The sequence below is a fragment of the Nannobrachium achirus genome (genome assembly GCF_963921795.1).
Source record: "Nannobrachium achirus genome assembly, chromosome: 17".
Taxonomy (NCBI): domain Eukaryota; kingdom Metazoa; phylum Chordata; class Actinopteri; order Myctophiformes; family Myctophidae; genus Nannobrachium; species Nannobrachium achirus.
The window spans coordinates 5,552,515-5,571,401 of NC_137824.1; the positions used below are offsets into that span (position 1 = coordinate 5,552,515).

At 38.4% G+C, this 18,887-nt stretch overlaps 1 protein-coding gene across 1 annotated transcript in view; it reads right to left on the reverse strand.

Moving 5' to 3' along the window:
• Nucleotides 1-641: 641 nt before the first annotated feature.
• The window catches only part of LOC308301979 (uncharacterized protein), a gene marked incomplete at its 3' end in the record, with an annotated part of 91,491 nt that continues 73,245 nt past the window's right edge, over nucleotides 642-18,887 (reverse strand). Inside the window, exon 9 of the mRNA XM_080746124.1 lies at nucleotides 642-925. Within this exon, the coding sequence (XP_080602250.1) occupies nucleotides 642-925 (284 nt within the window). The remainder of the gene's footprint in view (nucleotides 926-18,887) is intronic.

Below are 18,887 nucleotides of genomic sequence, written 5' to 3' on the forward strand. Positions count from 1 at the left end.
GTATCGGTATCGGTGCTCTAGCACTCTCCAACATCGGATATCGGTATCGGTCGGAAAAAATGGTATCGGTCGGGCACTAAATAAAAATAAAAACTGGATATTTACTCGCAAGTCCCACAACCCATAAAAACACTGGTATAAAATACATTTTTCTACCCTAAATGGGGAATGAAGCAAGACAATCACACCTAACATCAAAACACCTCATAGCTAGTTCTGAACACTATGTGTCACTGTAATAGAGACAGGCTGAAGAAAAAGAATAGAGAGAGGACACAAAAAGGGTGTCCTATTTCTTTGGTGGGTTTCTGGTCTGGCTGATTTGGCCAGGGATTTCAGGGGCCCTAAATCAAAGAAATGAATAAAACCATGCATAATAATAGGGCCACTGGACGTAAGACCTGATGGGTCAAAACAAACTAGCGGTGTCCTCCTGAACAAAACAAAACATATCACACAAGTTAGGATAAAAGGGGGCTAGGCCCAACATCCCACAACCCATAAAAACATTGGTATAAAGAGATATTTCCACCATAAATGGGGAATGAAGTGTCTCTGGAATGCATGTTTTTGTGCTTATATAGAATGTCCAAAAGCCATGGTTTAAATCCATGAGGAGCTGGTATCTGGCAGTGAGGGCTTCAGTCTTCCTCCAGTAGGAAGTCTACATCAAGTGCCAGGTCTGGGTCTGACTCTCCAATCTTTTCAAGCTCAGAGTATAAGTTGGCAGCGGTGGCATTTTTCTTCTGGCATTTGCTCCAGTATTGCAGCATTTTAAAAACTTTGTTCCCATGGTTCCCTTGATTGTCCAGCTCGATCTGCTCCATCTTAACCCCAGGGACACCCAGCTCTGTGCCAATCGACTTCCATATGTTTCCAATTAGATTAGCCACCCGCCTCAGCTGCTTCTCAGTGACTTTAGAGCCTGTGAAAGTTAGGGAGAGTTAGGGAATTATAGTAACATGTTTCTACATGTAGTCAGGGAATTTTAATAAAACCCTGGGAATAAATTCCTTACCAAACAATTTCTTCACCAATGTGTTCGTAAAGGTGTCTAGTAACATATCTAACAAAGATTGAAATTCAACATCCCTAGCAAAATGTTTGACAGCTAGGGTAATTCTGGGTCTCATTCACTTACTATACACTGTACTAAAAGGGAAAAATCACTCCCAAAAATATGCTTTAAGTAGCATGTTAGGGGTCTAACTAGGTGTTTTTAATTATTCTGAATCCATTGCAAGCATTTGTTTTGCACCAAAAACATTCATTGGGCCAAAATCAGATGCAAAAAAACGATGGTTTAGTGATGAGTCATCACTTTTCACAAGGTGTATGGGGTCCATTTAAGTACAGTGTATATATAGTAAGTGAATGAGACCAAGAATTACCCTAGCTGTCAAACATTTTGCTAGGGATGTGGAATTTCAATCTTTGTTAGATATGTTACTAGACACCTTTACGAACACATTGGTGAAGAAATTGTTTGGTAAGGAATTTATTCCCAGATTTGACAGATATTCAGCTAATTTTCCCTGACTAATGGGACCTTTGCAGATCCGAGTTTACACTGAGTTCCATTAACACTGAGGATTTGACTGTGATAGCCTATAGTATAAGAATTAAGAACCCACCAGCGGCAGCCTTGTTTGTAGATGGTACAGTCTCTTTTGACTCAGGGTCAGGGTATGGTATGGTATGGTATGGTATGGTATGGTATGGTATGGTATGGTATGGTATGGTCTGGTCTGAATTCATTACTCCCTGCTCTCTATTAGGGGGATGTCAACGATTAATCGATTTTCGATTAATCGATCGATTAATCAATAATCGATTTTAATATTTCATATTCGAAAATCGAAAAAAAAAAAGAATATATATTTTTTAAATACTATTTTATGGCTTAGTTAGTTTGTTTCAACCAAAATATAGGCTAATAATAGTATTAATGATAATAGTAAATGGCCATTGATTTATTATTCACACCAGCACCAGCTGTAAACTATAGTGATAAGACCTACTGTGTAGAGAGGAGGAGCACAGCAGAGTGGCAGCTGCCTGCTACACACACCCCTATAGTGTAGCGGAAAGATGCTGATTTCAATGCAAGATAGTTCAGTTGGTGATAGAAGCATGAAATTTGGCACAAATGACCTTCATATGACCTTAATTAAGTGTGCCTGCCATGCAATGGCAAAACACTTATTGTAATCCGCCATACTTAAGTCATTAACCCTTAAGTTCTGTTCAGATTCACTACACCTTCGTTCTGTTCGGGTCATTTTGACCCGGTGGATATTTGGTTTAAAAAAAACAACACTAATATACATTTTAACTTAACAAATCATCATGATACATTGACTTTGACTCAATACCAAACAATTCATATGATATATTTGGTAAATGTTTGCATTTCTGCTTTGCTCTATCACATTAAACACTGAAAGAGCTAGGCGTTTTTACTGATTTAGCTGAAATCCATGTAAAAAAAAAAATTTAATTTAATACTGGGCAATATTGCTCATGCTTATAGGAAGGGGGGGAGGGTTCGGAATGGGGCTTCGGAAGGGGGGTGTTAGAAGTGGGGGTGACTGTGTGTCTGTGTTTTGGCATAATACTGTGTATTTCTGTGCTTCCGGGTCAAAATGACCCGAACAGCACTTAAGGTTCAAAAAATATGAGGGGGGTGTAGCATGGGTGTAGTGCAAAAATATTTTTTTTACATGTTCATCTCAGAAGAATCTTTAAGGCCAGTGAGTTTCAGGTGGAAATATTTTTAACTTCTACCTTTTTTTTCCAAATGAAAATGTAAAACGGGTCAAAATGACCAGAACAGCACTTAAGGGTTAAGTGTGCCTGCCATGCAATGGCAAAACACTTATTGTAATCCGCCATACTTAATTAATTAAGTGTGCCTGCCATGCAATGGCAAAACACTTATTGTAATCCGCCATACTTAATTAATGACGATCCCACAAATTTGGTGCGCTAATAACTGCCGCACAATTTACGCCACCGCCGCAATATATACATCAAAACGTGCGGCTCGGCCGGGAATGGTGTGCTATTACTTTTCTAAGAGAAAAGTTGTATCGTTTAATTGATATTAATTTATTAGTGAATTAATTTTACCCATTGACTTATAATGGGAATCGCAAAAACTCACATTCAATATTTTTTTTCTCGCAAACCATAGGGGCTACAGTTTCAAAACTTGGAGAGGAGATTTATAATGATATCAAGGATTAAATAAAAAATAATTTCGTCAGTTGGCCTCATGGTGGCGCTATAACAGTCCACTTTACCTTTCGGCCTGTAACTCTTGAACTGTGGGTCAGAAAATTAAAATTCCTTTTTCCCTGGATTCCTTGGGTCATGACGCATCTCCTCATATAGGCCACGCCCATTTGCGTCAGGATAGATTTTCCGCCATTTTGAATTTTCTTCAAAACACACTTTTTGCTCCTTTTCCTACATATTTTCTCCAAATGTCACAAAAATCAATACACACGATCTATGGACTCATGCGATAAACATATTTAAACAATATTTTGATAGTCCATACCGTTCTTCCGTAACAGGGTTCCAAAGTTAGCGGGAGGAGCCCGTTTTGTAAGAAGTAGCCATAAATCACAAACGAAACATCCAGTCAACACCAAATTTTAACCACAAGTGGGAGGCGCTATACTGAACATATACCCAAAAGCATTTCCACTTCGACCCATAGGGGGCACCACAAACGCGCAAAACGTAACCGTTTCATGCCAAAACGTGTTTTTCAGGGGGAACGACCCTCTCAAAACGAAACACAAACGATCTCGGGAGCGACGGGACAACGTAATCGCCTTGCGGAACTTGTGGGAGGAGCCTATTTCTTAAAAACAAGAAACCATATTGCTAATGCTAACAAATGCTAATGCTAACAAAGATGCTAATGTTAACACATACAAGGTTGCACACACTTAGCGAGCTGCAGGCACACTTAAAATTTCTTCGAAATTTTCTTTTCTAGTTAAGTGTGCCTGCCATGCAATGGCAAAACACTTATTGTACTCCCCCATACTTAAGTAAGTAACGTTCTTGCAAATTTGGTGCGCTAATAACTGCCGCACAATTTACGCCACCGCCGCAATATATACATCAAAACGTGCGGCTCGTTCGGGAATGGTGTGCTATTACTTTTCTAAGAGAAAAGTTGTATCGTTTAATTGATATTAATTTATTAGTGAAATCATTTTACCCATTGACTTATAATGGGAATCGCAAAAACTCACATTAAATATTTTTTTTCTCGCAAACCATAGGGGCTACAGTTTCAAAACTTGGAGAGGAGATTTATAATGATATCAAGGATTAAATAAAAAATAATTTCGTCAGTTGGCCTCATGGTGGCGCTATAACAGTCCACTTTACCTTTCGGCCTGTAACTCTTGAACCGTGCGTCGGAAAATTAAAATTCCTTATTCCCTGGATTCCTTGGGTCATGACGCATCTCCTCATATAGGCCACGCCCATTTGCGTCAGGATAGATTTTCCGCCATTTTGAATTTTCTTCAAAACACACTTTTTGCTCCTTTTCCTACATATTTTCTCCAAATGTCACAAAAATCGATACACACGATCTATGGACTCATGCGATAAACATATTTAAACGATATTTTGATAGTCCATACCGTTCTTCCGTAACAGGGTTCCAAAGTTAGCGGGAGGAGCCAGTTTTGTAAGAAGTAGCCATAAATCACAAACGAAACATCCAGTCAACACCAAATGTTAACCACAAGTGGGGGGCGCTATACTGAACATATACCCAAAAGCATTTCCACTTCGACCCATAGGGGGCACCACAAACGCGCAAAACGTAACCGTTTCATGCCAAAACGTGTTTTTCAGGGGGAACGACCCTCTCAAAACGAAACACAAACGATCTCGGGAGCGACGGGACAACGTAATCGCCTTGCGGAACTTGTGGGAGGAGCCTATTTCTTAAAAACAAGAAACCATATTGCTAATGCTAACACATGCTAATGCTAACAAATGCTAATGCTAACAAAGATGCTAATGTTAACACATACAAGGTTGCACACACTTAGCGAGCTGCAGGCACACTTAAAATTTCTTCGAAATTTTCTTTTCTAGTTAAGTGTGCCTGCCATGCAATGGCAAAACACTTATTGTACTCCCCCATACTTAATTAAGTGTGCCTGCCATGCAATGGCAAAACACTTATTGTACTCCCCCATACTTAATTAATTAATAATAATGATCCCACAAATTTGGAGCCGTAATAACTGCCGCACGATTTACGCCACCACCGCAATATATACATCAAAACGTGCGGCTCGGCCGGGAATGGTGTGCTATTACTTTTCTAAGAGAAAAGTTGTATCGTTTAATTGATATTAATTTATTAAGTGTGCCTGCCATGCAATGGCAAAACACTTATTGTACTCCCCCATACTTAATTAAGTGTGCCTGCCATGCAATGGCAAAACACTTATTGTACTCCCCCATACTTAATTAATTAATAATGATCCCACAAATTTGGAGCCGTAATAACTGCCGCACGATTTACGCCACCACCGCAATATATACATCAAAACGTGCGGCTCGGCCGGGAATGGTGTGCTATTACTTTTCTTTCCGATCCGCGTTACCATTGCGACGTAATTCGCAAAAAACGACGCCCAAAAACCCCATTGACTTAGAATGGGGGACTCCGAAAAAAACCCAGAAACTTTGGCGCCAAATAACTCTAACTAGCAACGTGATTTAAACTTTAAAATGCACACACAACTTTGGTCTTTTTCCAGCCAATAGGGATGAGCTGTAATTGATTAAGCCCCGCCCCCTCTGTAACAGGAAGTGTCCTTCACCAAACAGGAAGTGCCTCTATAACTCATGAACCGTTTGTCGTACAGACTCGCGGCTGGTGTCATATTTTTTTTTTCTCAAATTTCTTTTTTCTCAAAATTTTTTTTTCTCAAAAAAATTTTTTTCTCAAATTTTTTTTTCTCAAATTTTTTTTTTCTCAAAAATTTTTTTTTCTCAAATTTTTTATTCTCAAAATTTTTTTTTTCTCAAAATTTTTTTTTCTCAAAAAATTTTTTTTCTCAATTTTTTTCTCCAATTTTTTTTTCTCAAAATTTTTTTTTCTCAATATTTTTTTCTCAATTTTTTTTTCTCAATTTTTTTTTCTCAAATTTTCTTTTTTTTCCTCAAATTTTTTTTTTCTCAAAATATTTTTTTCTCAAAATATTTTTTTTTCTCAAATATTTTTTTTCTCAAATATTTTTTTTCTCAAAATTTTTTTTTTCGCTAATTTTTTTTTTCTCAAACATTTTTTTTTCTCAAATTTTTTTTTCTCAAAAAATTTTTTTTTCTCAAAAGACGTTTTTTTTTTCTCACAAAACTTTTTTTTTCTCACAAAACAATTTTTTCTCAAAAAACTGTCGTTAAAGTGCGACCCGTGATAACGGCCAAAAATGCGCCAAAACGCCACTAATTAGTCGAAATGGCTGTGGGTGGTTGCACACACTTAGCGAGCTGCAGGCACACTTAAAATTTCTTAGAAATTTTCTTTTCTAGTTAATTAATAATAATAATGATCCCACAAATTTGGAGCCGTAATAACTGCTGCACGATTTACGCCACCACCGCAATATATACATCAAAACGTGCGGCTCGGCCGGGAATGGTGTGCTATTACTTTTCTAAGAGAAAAGTTGTATCGTTTAATTGATATTAATTTATTAGTGAATTAATTTTACCCATTGACTTATAATGGGAATCGCAAAAACTCACATTCAATGTTTTTTTTCTCGCAAACCATAGGGGCTACAGTTTCAAAACTTGGAGAGGAGATTTATAATGATATCAAGGATTAAATGAAAAATAATTTCGTCAGTTGGCCTCATAGTGGCGCTATAACAGTCCACTTTACCTTTCGGCCTGTAACTCTTGAACCGTGGGTCGGAAAATTAAAATTCCTTATTCCCTGGATTCCTTGGGTCATGACGCATCTCCTCATATAGGCCACGCCCATTTGCGTCAGGATAGATTTTCCGCCATTTTGAATTTTCTTCAAAACACACTTTTTGCTCCTTTTCCTACATATTTTCTCCAAATGTCACAAAAATCGACACACACGATCTATGGACTCATGCGATAAACATATTTAAACGATATTTTGATAGTCCATACCGTTCTTCCGTAACAGGGTTCCAAAGTTAGCGGGAGGAGCCAGTTTTGTAAGAAGTAGCCATAAATCACAAACGAAACATCCAGTCAACACCAAATGTTAACCACAAGTGGGGGGCGCTATACTGAACATATACCCAAAAGCATTTCCACTTCGACCCATAGGGGGCACCACAAACGCGCAAAACGTAACCGTTTCATGCCAAAACGTGTTTTTCAGGGGGAACGACCCTCTCAAAACGAAACACAAACGATCTCGGGAGCGACGGGACAACGTAATCGCCTTGCGGAACTTGTGGGAGGAGCCTATTTCTTAAAAACAAGAAACCATATTGCTAATGCTAACACATGCTAATGCTAACAAATGCTAATGCTAACAAAGATGCTAATGTTAACACATACAAGGTTGCACACACTTAGCGAGCTGCAGGCACACTTAAAATTTCTTCGAAATTTTCTTTTCTAGTTAAGTGTGCCTGCCATGCAATGGCAAAACACTTATTGTACTCCCCCATACTTAATTAAGTGTGCCTGCCATGCAATGGCAAAACACTTATTGTACTCCCCCATACTTAATTAATTAATAATAATGATCCCACAAATTTGGAGCCGTAATAACTGCCGCACGATTTACGCCACCACCGCAATATATACATCAAAACGTGCGGCTCGGCCGGGAATGGTGTGCTATTACTTTTCTAAGAGAAAAGTTGTATCGTTTAATTGATATTAATTTATTAAGTGTGCCTGCCATGCAATGGCAAAACACTTATTGTACTCCCCCATACTTAATTAAGTGTGCCTGCCATGCAATGGCAAAACACTTATTGTACTCCCCCATACTTAATTAATTAATAATGATCCCACAAATTTGGAGCCGTAATAACTGCCGCACGATTTACGCCACCACCGCAATATATACATCAAAACGTGCGGCTCGGCCGGGAATGGTGTGCTATTACTTTTCTTTCCGATCCGCGTTACCATTGCGACGTAATTCGCAAAAAACGACGCCCAAAAACCCCATTGACTTAGAATGGGGGACTCCGAAAAAAAACCAGAAACTTTGGCGCCAAATAACTCTGCCTAGCAACGTGATTTAAACTTTAAAATGCACACACAACTTTGGTCTTTTTCCAGCCAATAGGGATGAGCTGTAATTGATTAAGCCCCGCCCCCTCTGTAACAGGAAGTGTCCTTCGCCAAACAGGAAGTGCCTCTATAACTCATGAACCGTTTGTCGTACAGACTCGCGGCTGGTGTCATATTTTTTTTTTCTCAAATTTCTTTTTTCTCAAAATTTTTTTTTCTCAAAAAAAATTTTTTCTCAAATTTTATTTTCTCAAATTTTTTTTTTCTCAAAATTTTTTTTTTCTCAAATTTTTTATTCTCAAAATTTTTTTTTCTCAAAAAAATTTTTTTCTCAATTTTTTTCTCCAATTTTTTTTTCTCAAAATTTTTTTTTTCTCAATTTTTTTTTCTCAATTTTTTTTTCTCAAATTTTTTTTTTCTCAAATTTTCTTTTTTTTCCTCAAATTTTTTTTTTCTCAAAATATTTTTTTTTCTCAATTTTTTTTTTCTCAAATATTTTTTTTCTCAAAATTTTTTTTTTCGCTAATTTTTTTTTTCTCAAACATTTTTTTTTCTCAAATTTTTTTTTCTCAAAAAATTTTTTTTTCTCAAAAGACGTTTTTTTTTTCTCACAAAACTTTTTTTTTCTCACAAAACAATTTTTTCTCAAAAAACTGTCGTTAAAGTGCGACCCGTGATAACGACCAAAAATGCGCCAAAACGCCACTAATTAGTCGAAATGGCTGTGGGTGGTTGCACACACTTAGCGAGCTGCAGGCACACTTAAAATTTCTTAGAAATTTTCTTTTCTAGTTAATTAAGTGTGCCTGCTATGCAATAGCAAAACACTTATTGTAATCCGCCATACTTAAGTCATTAAGTCATTAATTAAGTCTTTCGCCACGAATTTCTGCACGTAATAACTGCCGCACAATTTACGCCACCGCCGCAATATATACATCAAAACGTGCGGCTCGGCCGGGAATGGTGTGCTATTACTTTTCTTTCCGATCCGCGTTACCATTGCGACGTAATACGCAAAAAACGACGCCAAAAAACCCCATTGACTTAGAATGGGGGAAACTTCGGCACGTAATAACTGCCGCACGATTTACGCCACCCCCGCAATATATACATCAAAATGTGCGGCTCGGCCGGGAATGGTGTGCTATTACTTTTCTTTCCGATCCGCTTTACGATTGCGATGTAATTCGCAAAAAACAACGCCCAAAAACTCCATTGACTTTGAATGGGGGACTCCGAAAAAAAACCAGAAACTTTGGCGCCACATAACTCTGCCATACTTTTGCCTAGCAACGTCATTTAAAATGTAAAATGCTCACACAACTTTGGTCTTTTTCCGACCAATAGGGATGAGCTGTAATTGATTAAGCCTCGCCCCCTCTTTAACAGGAAGTGCCCTTCACCAAACAGGAAGTGCCTCTATAACTCATGAACCGTTTGTCGTACAGACTTGCGGCTGGTGTCATACCTTTTCTTTTTTTCTCAAATTTTTTTTTCTCAATTTTTTTTTTCTCAATTTTTTTTTCTCAAATTTTTTTTTCTCAAATTTTTTTTCTCAAAAAATTTTTTTTCTCAAAAATTTTTTTTCTCAAATTTTTTTTTTCTCAAAAATTTTTTTTCTCAAAAATTTTTTTTTCTCAATTTTTTTTTCTCAAAATTTTTTTTTTCTCAAATTTTTTTTTCTCAAATTTTTTTTCTCAAAATTTTTTTTTCTCAATTTTTTTTTTCTCAAAATTTTTTTTTTCTCAAATTTTTTCTCAATTTTTTTCTCAATTTTTTTTTCTCAAAAAAATTTTTTCTCAATTTTTTTTTTCTCAAAATTTTTTTTTTCTCAAAAAATTTTTTTCTCAAAATTGTTTTCTCAAAATTATTTTTTTCTCACAATTTTTTTTTCAAAATTTCTTTTTCTCAAAAGTTTTTTTCTCATTTTTTTTTTCTCACAAAACAATTTTTTCTCAAAAAACTGTCGTTAAAGTGCGACCCGTGATAACGGCCAAAAATGCTCCAAAACGCCACTAATTAGTCGAAATGGCTGACTTCCTGTTTGGTTTCTGATTGGCTGCTGGCCTTGTGACGTGGGTAGAGCTGCGAGGGCCTGGTCATCGCTGCTTGCAGCTTTAATTCATTAATCGTCCATGACCTTAATTGGGGCCTATTTCGCCAAACAGGAAGTGCCCCTCACCAAACAGGAAGTGACCCTTGATCTCGTGAACCGTTTGTCATACAGACACGCGGGTTGCGTCAAATGAAATAACGCTAATGCTAACACCAACCGCTACACAAGGTTGCACAGACTTAGCGAGCTGCAGGCACACTTAAAATTTCTTAGAAATTTTCTCTTCTAGTTAATAATAATAATGATCCCACAAATTTGGAGCCGTAATAACTGCTGCACGATTTACGCCACCGCCGCAATATATACATCAAAACGTGCGGCTCGGCCGGGAATGGTGTGCTATTACTTTTCTAAGAGAAAAGTTGTATCGTTTAATTGATATTAATTTATTAGTGAATTAATTTTACCCATTGACTTATAATGGGAATCGCAAAAACTCACATTCAATGTTTTTTTTTCTCGCAAACCATAGGGGCTACAGTTTCAAAACTTGGAGAGGAGATTTATAATGATATCAAGGATTAAATGAAAAATAATTTCGTCAGTTGGCCTCATAGTGGCGCTATAACAGTCCACTTTACCTTTCGGCCTGTAACTCTTGAACCGTGGGTCGGAAAATTAAAATTCCTTTTTCCCTGGATTCCTTGGGTCATGACGCATCTCCTCATATAGGCCACGCCCATTTGCGTCAGGATAGATTTTCCGCCATTTTGAATTTTCTTCAAAACACACTTTTTGCTCCTTTTCCTACATATTTTCTCCAAATGTCACAAAAATCAATACACACGATCTATGCACTCATGCGATAAACATATTTAAACGATATTTTGATAGTCCATACCGTTCTTCTGTAACAGGGTTCCAAAGTTAGCGGGAGGAGCCCGTTTTGTAAGAAGTAGCCATAAATCACAAACGAAACATCCAGTCAACACCAAATTTTAACCACAAGTGGGGGGCGCTATACTGAACATATACCCAAAAGCATTTCCACTTCGACCCATAGGGGGCACCACAAACGTGCAAAACGTAACCGTTTCATGCCAAAACGTGTTTTTCAGGGGGAACGACCCTCTCAAAACGAAACACAAACGATCTCGGGAGCGAAGGGACAACGTAATTGCCTTGCGGAACTTGTGGGAGGAGCCTATTTCTTAAAAACAAGAAACCATATTGCTAATGCTAACACATGCTAATGCTAACAAATGCTAATGCTAACAAAGATGCTAATGTTAACACATACAAGGTTGCACACACTTAGCGAGCTGCAGGCACACTTAAAATTTCTTCGAAATTTTCTTTTCTAGTTAATTAATTAATAATGATCCCACAAATTTGGAGCCGTAATAACTGCCGCACGATTTACGCCACCACCGCAATATATACATCAAAACGTGCGGCTCGGCCGGGAATGGTGTGCTATTACTTTTCTTTCCGATCCGCGTTACCATTGCGACGTAATTCGCAAAAAACGACGCCCAAAAACTCCATTGACTTTGAATGGGGGACTCCGAAAAAAACCCAGAAACTTTGGCGCCAAATAACTCTGCCATACTTTTGCCTAGCAACGTGATTTAAACTTTAAAATGCACACACAACTTTGGTCTTTTTCCAGCCAATAGGGATGAGCTGTAATTGATTAAGCCCCGCCCCCTCTATAACAGGAAGTGCCCTTTGCCAAACAGGAAGTGCTTCTACATCTCATGAACCGTTTGTCGTACAGACTCGCGGCTGGTGTCATACATTTTTTTTTTCTCAAAATGTTTTTTTTCTCAAAGATTTTTTTTTTTCTCAAATTTTTTTTTCTCAAAAATTTTTTTTTCTCAATTTTTTTTTTCTCAAATTTTTTTTCTCAAAAATTTTTTTTCTCAAATTTTTTTTTCTCAATTTTTTTTTCTCAAATTTTTTTTTTCTCAAATTTTTTTTTCTCAAATTTTTTTTTCTCAAAAATTTTTTTTTTCTCAAATTTTTTTTCTCAAAAATTTTTTTTCTCAAATTTTTTTTTCTCAATTTTTTTTTCTCAAATTTTTTTTTTCTCAAATTTTTTTTTCTCAAATTTTTTTTTCTCAAAAATTTTTTTTTTCTCAAATTTTTTTTTCTCAAATTTTTTTTTCTCAAAATGTTTTTTCCTCAAAAAAATGTTTTTCTCTATTTTTTTTTTCTCAAAAAACTTTTTTTTTTCTCAAAAAACTTTTTTTTTCTCACAAAACTGTTGTTAAAGTGCGACCCGTGATAACGGCCAAAAATGCGCCAAAACGCCACTAATTAGTCGAAATGGCTGACTTCCTGTTTGGTTTCTGATTGGCTGCTGGCCTTGTGACGTGGGTAGAGCTGCGAGGGCCCGGTCATCGCTGCTTGCAGCTTTAATTCATTAATCGTCCATGACCTTAATTGGGGCCTATTTCGCCAAACAGGAAGTGCCCCTCACCAAACAGGAAGTGACCCTTGATCTCGTGAACCGTTTGTCATACAGACACGCGGGTTGCGTCAAATGACAAGATTAAGAGTCCTTAAACTTAATTGGGGCCTATTTCGCCAAACAGGAAGTGCCCCTCACCAAACAGGAAGTGACCTGTTTTCTCGTGAACCGTTTGTCGTACAGACATGTGGGTGGTGTCATATGAAGAACAATAATGTTAAAGTTTGTGCAAAAAAATGCTAATGTTAATAACGCTAATGCTAACACCAACCGCTACACAAGGTTGCACAGACTTAGCGAGCTGCAGGCACACTTAAAATTTCTTAGAAATTTTCTTTTCTAGTTAGTGAATTAATTTTAACCATTGACTTATAATGGGAATCGCAAAAACTCACATTCAATATTTTTTTTCTCGCAAACCATAGGGGCTACAGTTTCAAAACTTGGAGAGGAGATTTATAATGATATCAAGGATTAAATAAAAAATAATTTCGTCAGTTGGCCTCATGGTGGCGCTATAACAGTCCACTTTACCTTTCGGCCTGTAACTCTTGAACCGTGGGTCGGAAAATTAAAATTCCTTTTTCCCTGGATTCCTTGGGTCATGACGCATCTCCTCATATAGGCCACGCCCATTTGCGTCAGGATAGATTTTCCGCCATTTTGAATTTTCTTCAAAACACACTTTTTGCTCCTTTTCCTACATATTTTCTCCAAATGTCACAAAAATCGATACACACGATCTATGCACTCATGCGATAAACATATTTAAACGATATTTTGATAGTCCATACCGTTCTTCCGTAACAGGGTTCCAAAGTTAGCGGGAGGAGCCCGTTTTGTAAGAAGTAGCCATAAATCACAAACGAAACATCCAGTCAACACCAAATTTTAACCACAAGTGGGGGGCGCTATACTGAACATATACCCAAAAGCATTTCCACTTCCACCCATAGGGGGCACCACAAACGCGCAAAACGTAACCGTTTCATGCCAAAACGTGTTTTTTCAGGGGGAACGACCCTCTCAAAACGAAACACAAACGATCTCGGGAGCGACGGGACAACGTAATCGCCTTGCGGAACTTGTGGGAGGAGCCTATTTCTTAAAAACAAGAAACCATATTGCTAATGCTAACACATGCTAATGCTAACAAATGCTAATGCTAACAAAGATGCTAATGTTAACACATACAAGGTTGCACACACTTAGCGAGCTGCAGGCACACTTAAAATTTCTTCGAAATTTTCTTTTCTAGTTAAGTGTGCCTGCTATGCAATAGCAAAACACTTATTGTAATCCGCCATACTTAAGTCATTAAGTCATTAAGTCTTTCGCCACGAATTTCTGCACGTAATAACTGCCGCACAATTTACGCCACCGCCGCAATATATACATCAAAACGTGCGGCTCGGCCGGGAATGGTGTGCTATTACTTTTCTTTCCGATCCGCGTTACCATTGCGACGTAATTCGCAAAAAACGACGCCCAAAAACCCCATTGACTTAGAATGGGGGAAATTTCGGCACGTAATAACTGCCGCAAGATTTACGCCACCTCCGCAATATATACATCAAAACGTGCGGCTCGGCCGGGAATGGTGTGCTATTACTTTTCTTTCCGATCCGCGTTACCATGGCAACGTAATTCGTAAAAAACTACGCGCAAAAACCCTCATTGACTTTGAATGGGGGACCCAGAAAACCCAGAAACTTTGGCGCCACATAACTCTGCCATAATTTTGCCTAGCAACGTGATTTAAACTTTAAAATGCACACACAACTTTGGTCTTTTCCGGCCAATAGGGATGAGCTGTAATTGATTAAGCCCCGCCCCCTCTGTATTCCTATTGGCTGGGTTTTAAACAGCCACTACTCCAGTTCACAGCATGGTACCGTCTTGAAACTTGGTGTCTGGACTTAAACGGCCAATAGGGACTTATTACTTAAGCCCAGCCCCCTCTTAAGCCCCGCCCCTATCTTCCTATTGGCTTAGCTTTAAACAGCTTTATCTCCAGTTTGCAGCATGGTACCGTCTCGAAACTCGATGTGTGTACTTACATGGCAAATAGGAACTATCTGTAAATGCTTAAGCCCCGCCCCCTCTGCCTTCCTATTGGCTGGGCTTTAAACAGCCATGTCTCCACTTCCCAACACGTTACTGGTCACAAACTCGGTGGGTGGTCCCACAGTCCCAACGGCTAACCGCTAATGCTAATGCTAATGCTAATGCTAACAAATGCTAATGCTAACACATGCTAATGCTAACACATGCTAATGCTAACAAATGCTAATGCTAAAAATGCTAATGCTAATGCTAACACATGCTAATGCTAACAAATGCTAATGCTAAAAATGCTAATGCTAACATATGCTAATGCTAACGAATGCTAATGTTAGCAAATGCTAATGCTAATGTTAATTCTAACAAATGCTAATGCTAACACATGCTAATGCTAACATATGCTAATGCTAACAAATGCTAATGCTAATACATGCTAATGCTAACAAATGCTAATGCTAATGCTAACAAATGCTAATGCTAACACATATGCTAATGCTAACACATGATAATGCTATGCTAACATATGCAGATGCTAACACATGCTAATGCTAAAAATGCTAATGCTAATGCTAACAAATGCTAATGCTAACAAATGCCTAATGTTTAAAGGAAAACAAATCTATGATAATGCTAATGCTAAAAAAATATTAATGTTAAAGCTAATGATAAAAATGCTGATGTAAAACTGCTTTACAAGGTTGCACACACTTAGCAAGCTGCAGGCACACTTAAAATTTCTTGGAAATTTTCTTTTCTAGTTAATAATAATAATAATGATCCCACAAATTTGGAGCCGTAATAACTGCCGCACGATTTATGCCACCGCCGCAATATATACATCAAAACGTGCGGCTCGGCCGGGAATGGTGTGCTATTACTTTTCTAAGAGAAAAGTTGTATCGTTTAATTGATATTAATTTATTAGTGAATTCATTTACCCATTGACTTATAATGGGAATCGCAAAAACTCACATTCAATATTTTTTTTCTCGCAAACCATAGGGGCTACAGTTTCAAAACTTGGAGACGAGATTTATCAAGGATTAAATAAAAAATAATTTCGTCAGTTGGCCTCATGGTGGCGCTATAACAGTCCACTTTACGTTTTGGCCTATAACTCTTGAACCGTGGGTCGAAAAATTAAAATTATTTTTTCCCTGGATTCCTTGGGTCATCACGCATCTCCCCATATAGGCCACGCCATTTGCGTCAGGATAGATTTTCCGCCATTTTGAATTTTCTTCAAAACACACTTTTTGCTCCTTTTCCTACATATTTTCTCCAAATGTCACAAAAATCGATACACACGATCTATGGACTCATGCGATAAACATATTTAAACGATATTTTGATAGTCCATACCGTTCTTCCGTAACAGGGTTCCAAAGTTAGCGGGAGGAGCCCGTTTTGTAAGAAGTAGCCATAAATCACAAACGAAACATCCAGTCAACACCAAATGTTAACCACAAGTGGGGGGCGCTATACTGAACATATACCCAAAAGCATTTCCACTTCGACCCATAGGGGGCACCACAAACGCGCAAAACGTAACCGTTTCATGCCAAAACGTGTTTTTCAGGGGGAACGACCCTCTCAAAACGAAACACTAACACCAACCGCTACACAAGGTTGCACAGACTTAGCGAGCTGCAGGCACACTTACAATTTCTTAGAAATTTTCTTTTCTACTTGATAATCAACCTCTGGCCACGCAAAATTCCAACATTTTCAAGATGGCCAGCCAGTTTGAAAAATGGCTGCAACTGGACATACGTTTTGGACAATATCACTTTGCTTGGGCTGTAAATCTTTGATTTTCCTCTCATTTTGATATAAGAGAATGTTCTGGAGGTATTACAACCAGGCAAGTTCAGAAATAATATTAGGTTCCAATATGGCGGCATATTTTCCAATATGGCTGCCTATAAATTGATACATCTGCTCATGGTTAATCCACAGTTGGTGATACAACCATTACATCTGGCACAGATCACGTTTATACTACCCTAATTGATAATCAACCTCTGGCCACGCAAAATGTTAACATTTGCCAAGATGGCCAGACAGTTTGCTGCAACTGGACGTAGGTTTTGGACAATATCACTTTGCTTGTGCTGTAAATATTTGATTTCCCTCTCATGTTGATATAAGAGAATATGTTCTGGAGGTATTACAACCAGGCAAGTTCAGAAATAATATTAGGTTCCAATATGGCGGCATATTTTCCAATATGGCTGCCGATAAATTGCATAAATGTACATCTGCTCATAGTTAATCCACAGTTGGTGATACAACCATGAAATGTGGCACAGCTCTCCTTTATCTTACCCTAATTGATAACCAACCTCTGGCCACGCAAAATTCCATAATTTTCAAGATGGCCACCTGTTTTCAAAATCGCTGCCCAGCCTAATTGATTTTTATATTGTGTAGTGTCACTGCACTACCAGGGCACACTGGTTGACACTATAGCACACTAGTCGCATGGGGTTCGATGTTAGCTATTAGTGAATACATATAGGTTGCACTCACAAGGAAGCTGACACAAGGATGTTCCTTTATGCAGCCTATGCTGCGAATCATGGTGTGTCAGCTGCCATCATCTGTAGCTCAGATACTAATGTTCAGTTTCAGCCATAGCTGAATGGTTAGGGAGCCCGCCTGGGGAACCAGAGTCCCTGGTTGTCCCAGGTTCGATTCCAGGCCAGGCCAGCAATGTCGATCTGTGTCCCTGAACAAAACTCTTAACCCCTAATTGCTCACGCGCTCCTTGTGGGCAGCGAATCAGCTGGGTTGGGCTGAAAATACTGAATTTCCCTCGCGGGAGGGGTAGGTAACCGTTTTAATTATTATTTCAATTGTTCACTTGGCTTGAAAAATCTGTGGATTGACTTTGGAAAGGGGAAGAACCACATATAGATCCCAATTCATGAAATTGCTATGGGATCAAAGTCATCAGGTTCTTTCATGCATTCAGGGAATGCGATACAGTTTTGTCCTTCCATGGACGGTCAGCATGGCAGACATGGAACGTGTTTGAGACCTGTTGCAGTAACTGATGAAGACATGCAAATCATCGAGGAGTTTGTAGTACTCATGTACGATAGAAGTAGTTCCTACAAGGAAGTGAATGAGGCACGACTGGACTTGTTTGCAAGAAAGCAGTGATCATATGAATGTATCAACATGCTGCTCTGAAAGAACACTGCAAGAGATCTGGCATTCCAAGCAGGACATATATGGGGCCTGTCACTCTTATGTATGTAGTCTGTAGTTTTGACAGGCAGGCCACAATCTGTACGAATAGGGAACAAGCATTCATCTAAGATATTGACCAGGACTGGAGCGCCCCAGGGCTGCTGCCTCAGTCCCTTGTTGTATAGTCTGTTCACCTATGATTGTGTTGCCAGGTGTGGCAATAATTCTATTCTCAAGTTTGCAGATGACACCACGGTTATAGGACTAATATCCAACGATGATGAGAGGGCCTATAGGAGGGAAATTGAAGAGCTAACCCTATGGTGCCAGAATAACAATCTCTCTCTAAATGTTAGTAAAACCAAAGAGATCATCGTTGACTTTAGGAAGTCTAAAGTCAATCACAGTCCCTTAACCATAAATGGTTCACCTGTAGACATAGTGGACAGTTTCAAATTCCTGGGTGTTCACATAACAAACTCACTCACATGGTCTCTAAACAGCAAAGGTATCTTTAAGAAAGCGCAGCAGCGATTGTACTTTCTGAGGCGCCTCAGGAGATTTGGCCTGAGCACCAAGGCTCTTGTAAATTTCTATCGCTGTACCATAGAAAGTGTTTTGACAGGATGCATCACAGTGTGGTTTGGTAACGTGACTGTTCAAGACAGTAAACAGTTACAGAGAATTGTGAAGAGAGCTGCCAAAATCATTGGCACAGAATTACCACAGCTACACACAATCTATAACACACGCTGTAAGAAAAAGACAGAGAACATCTTAAAGGACAGCAGTCATCCCGTC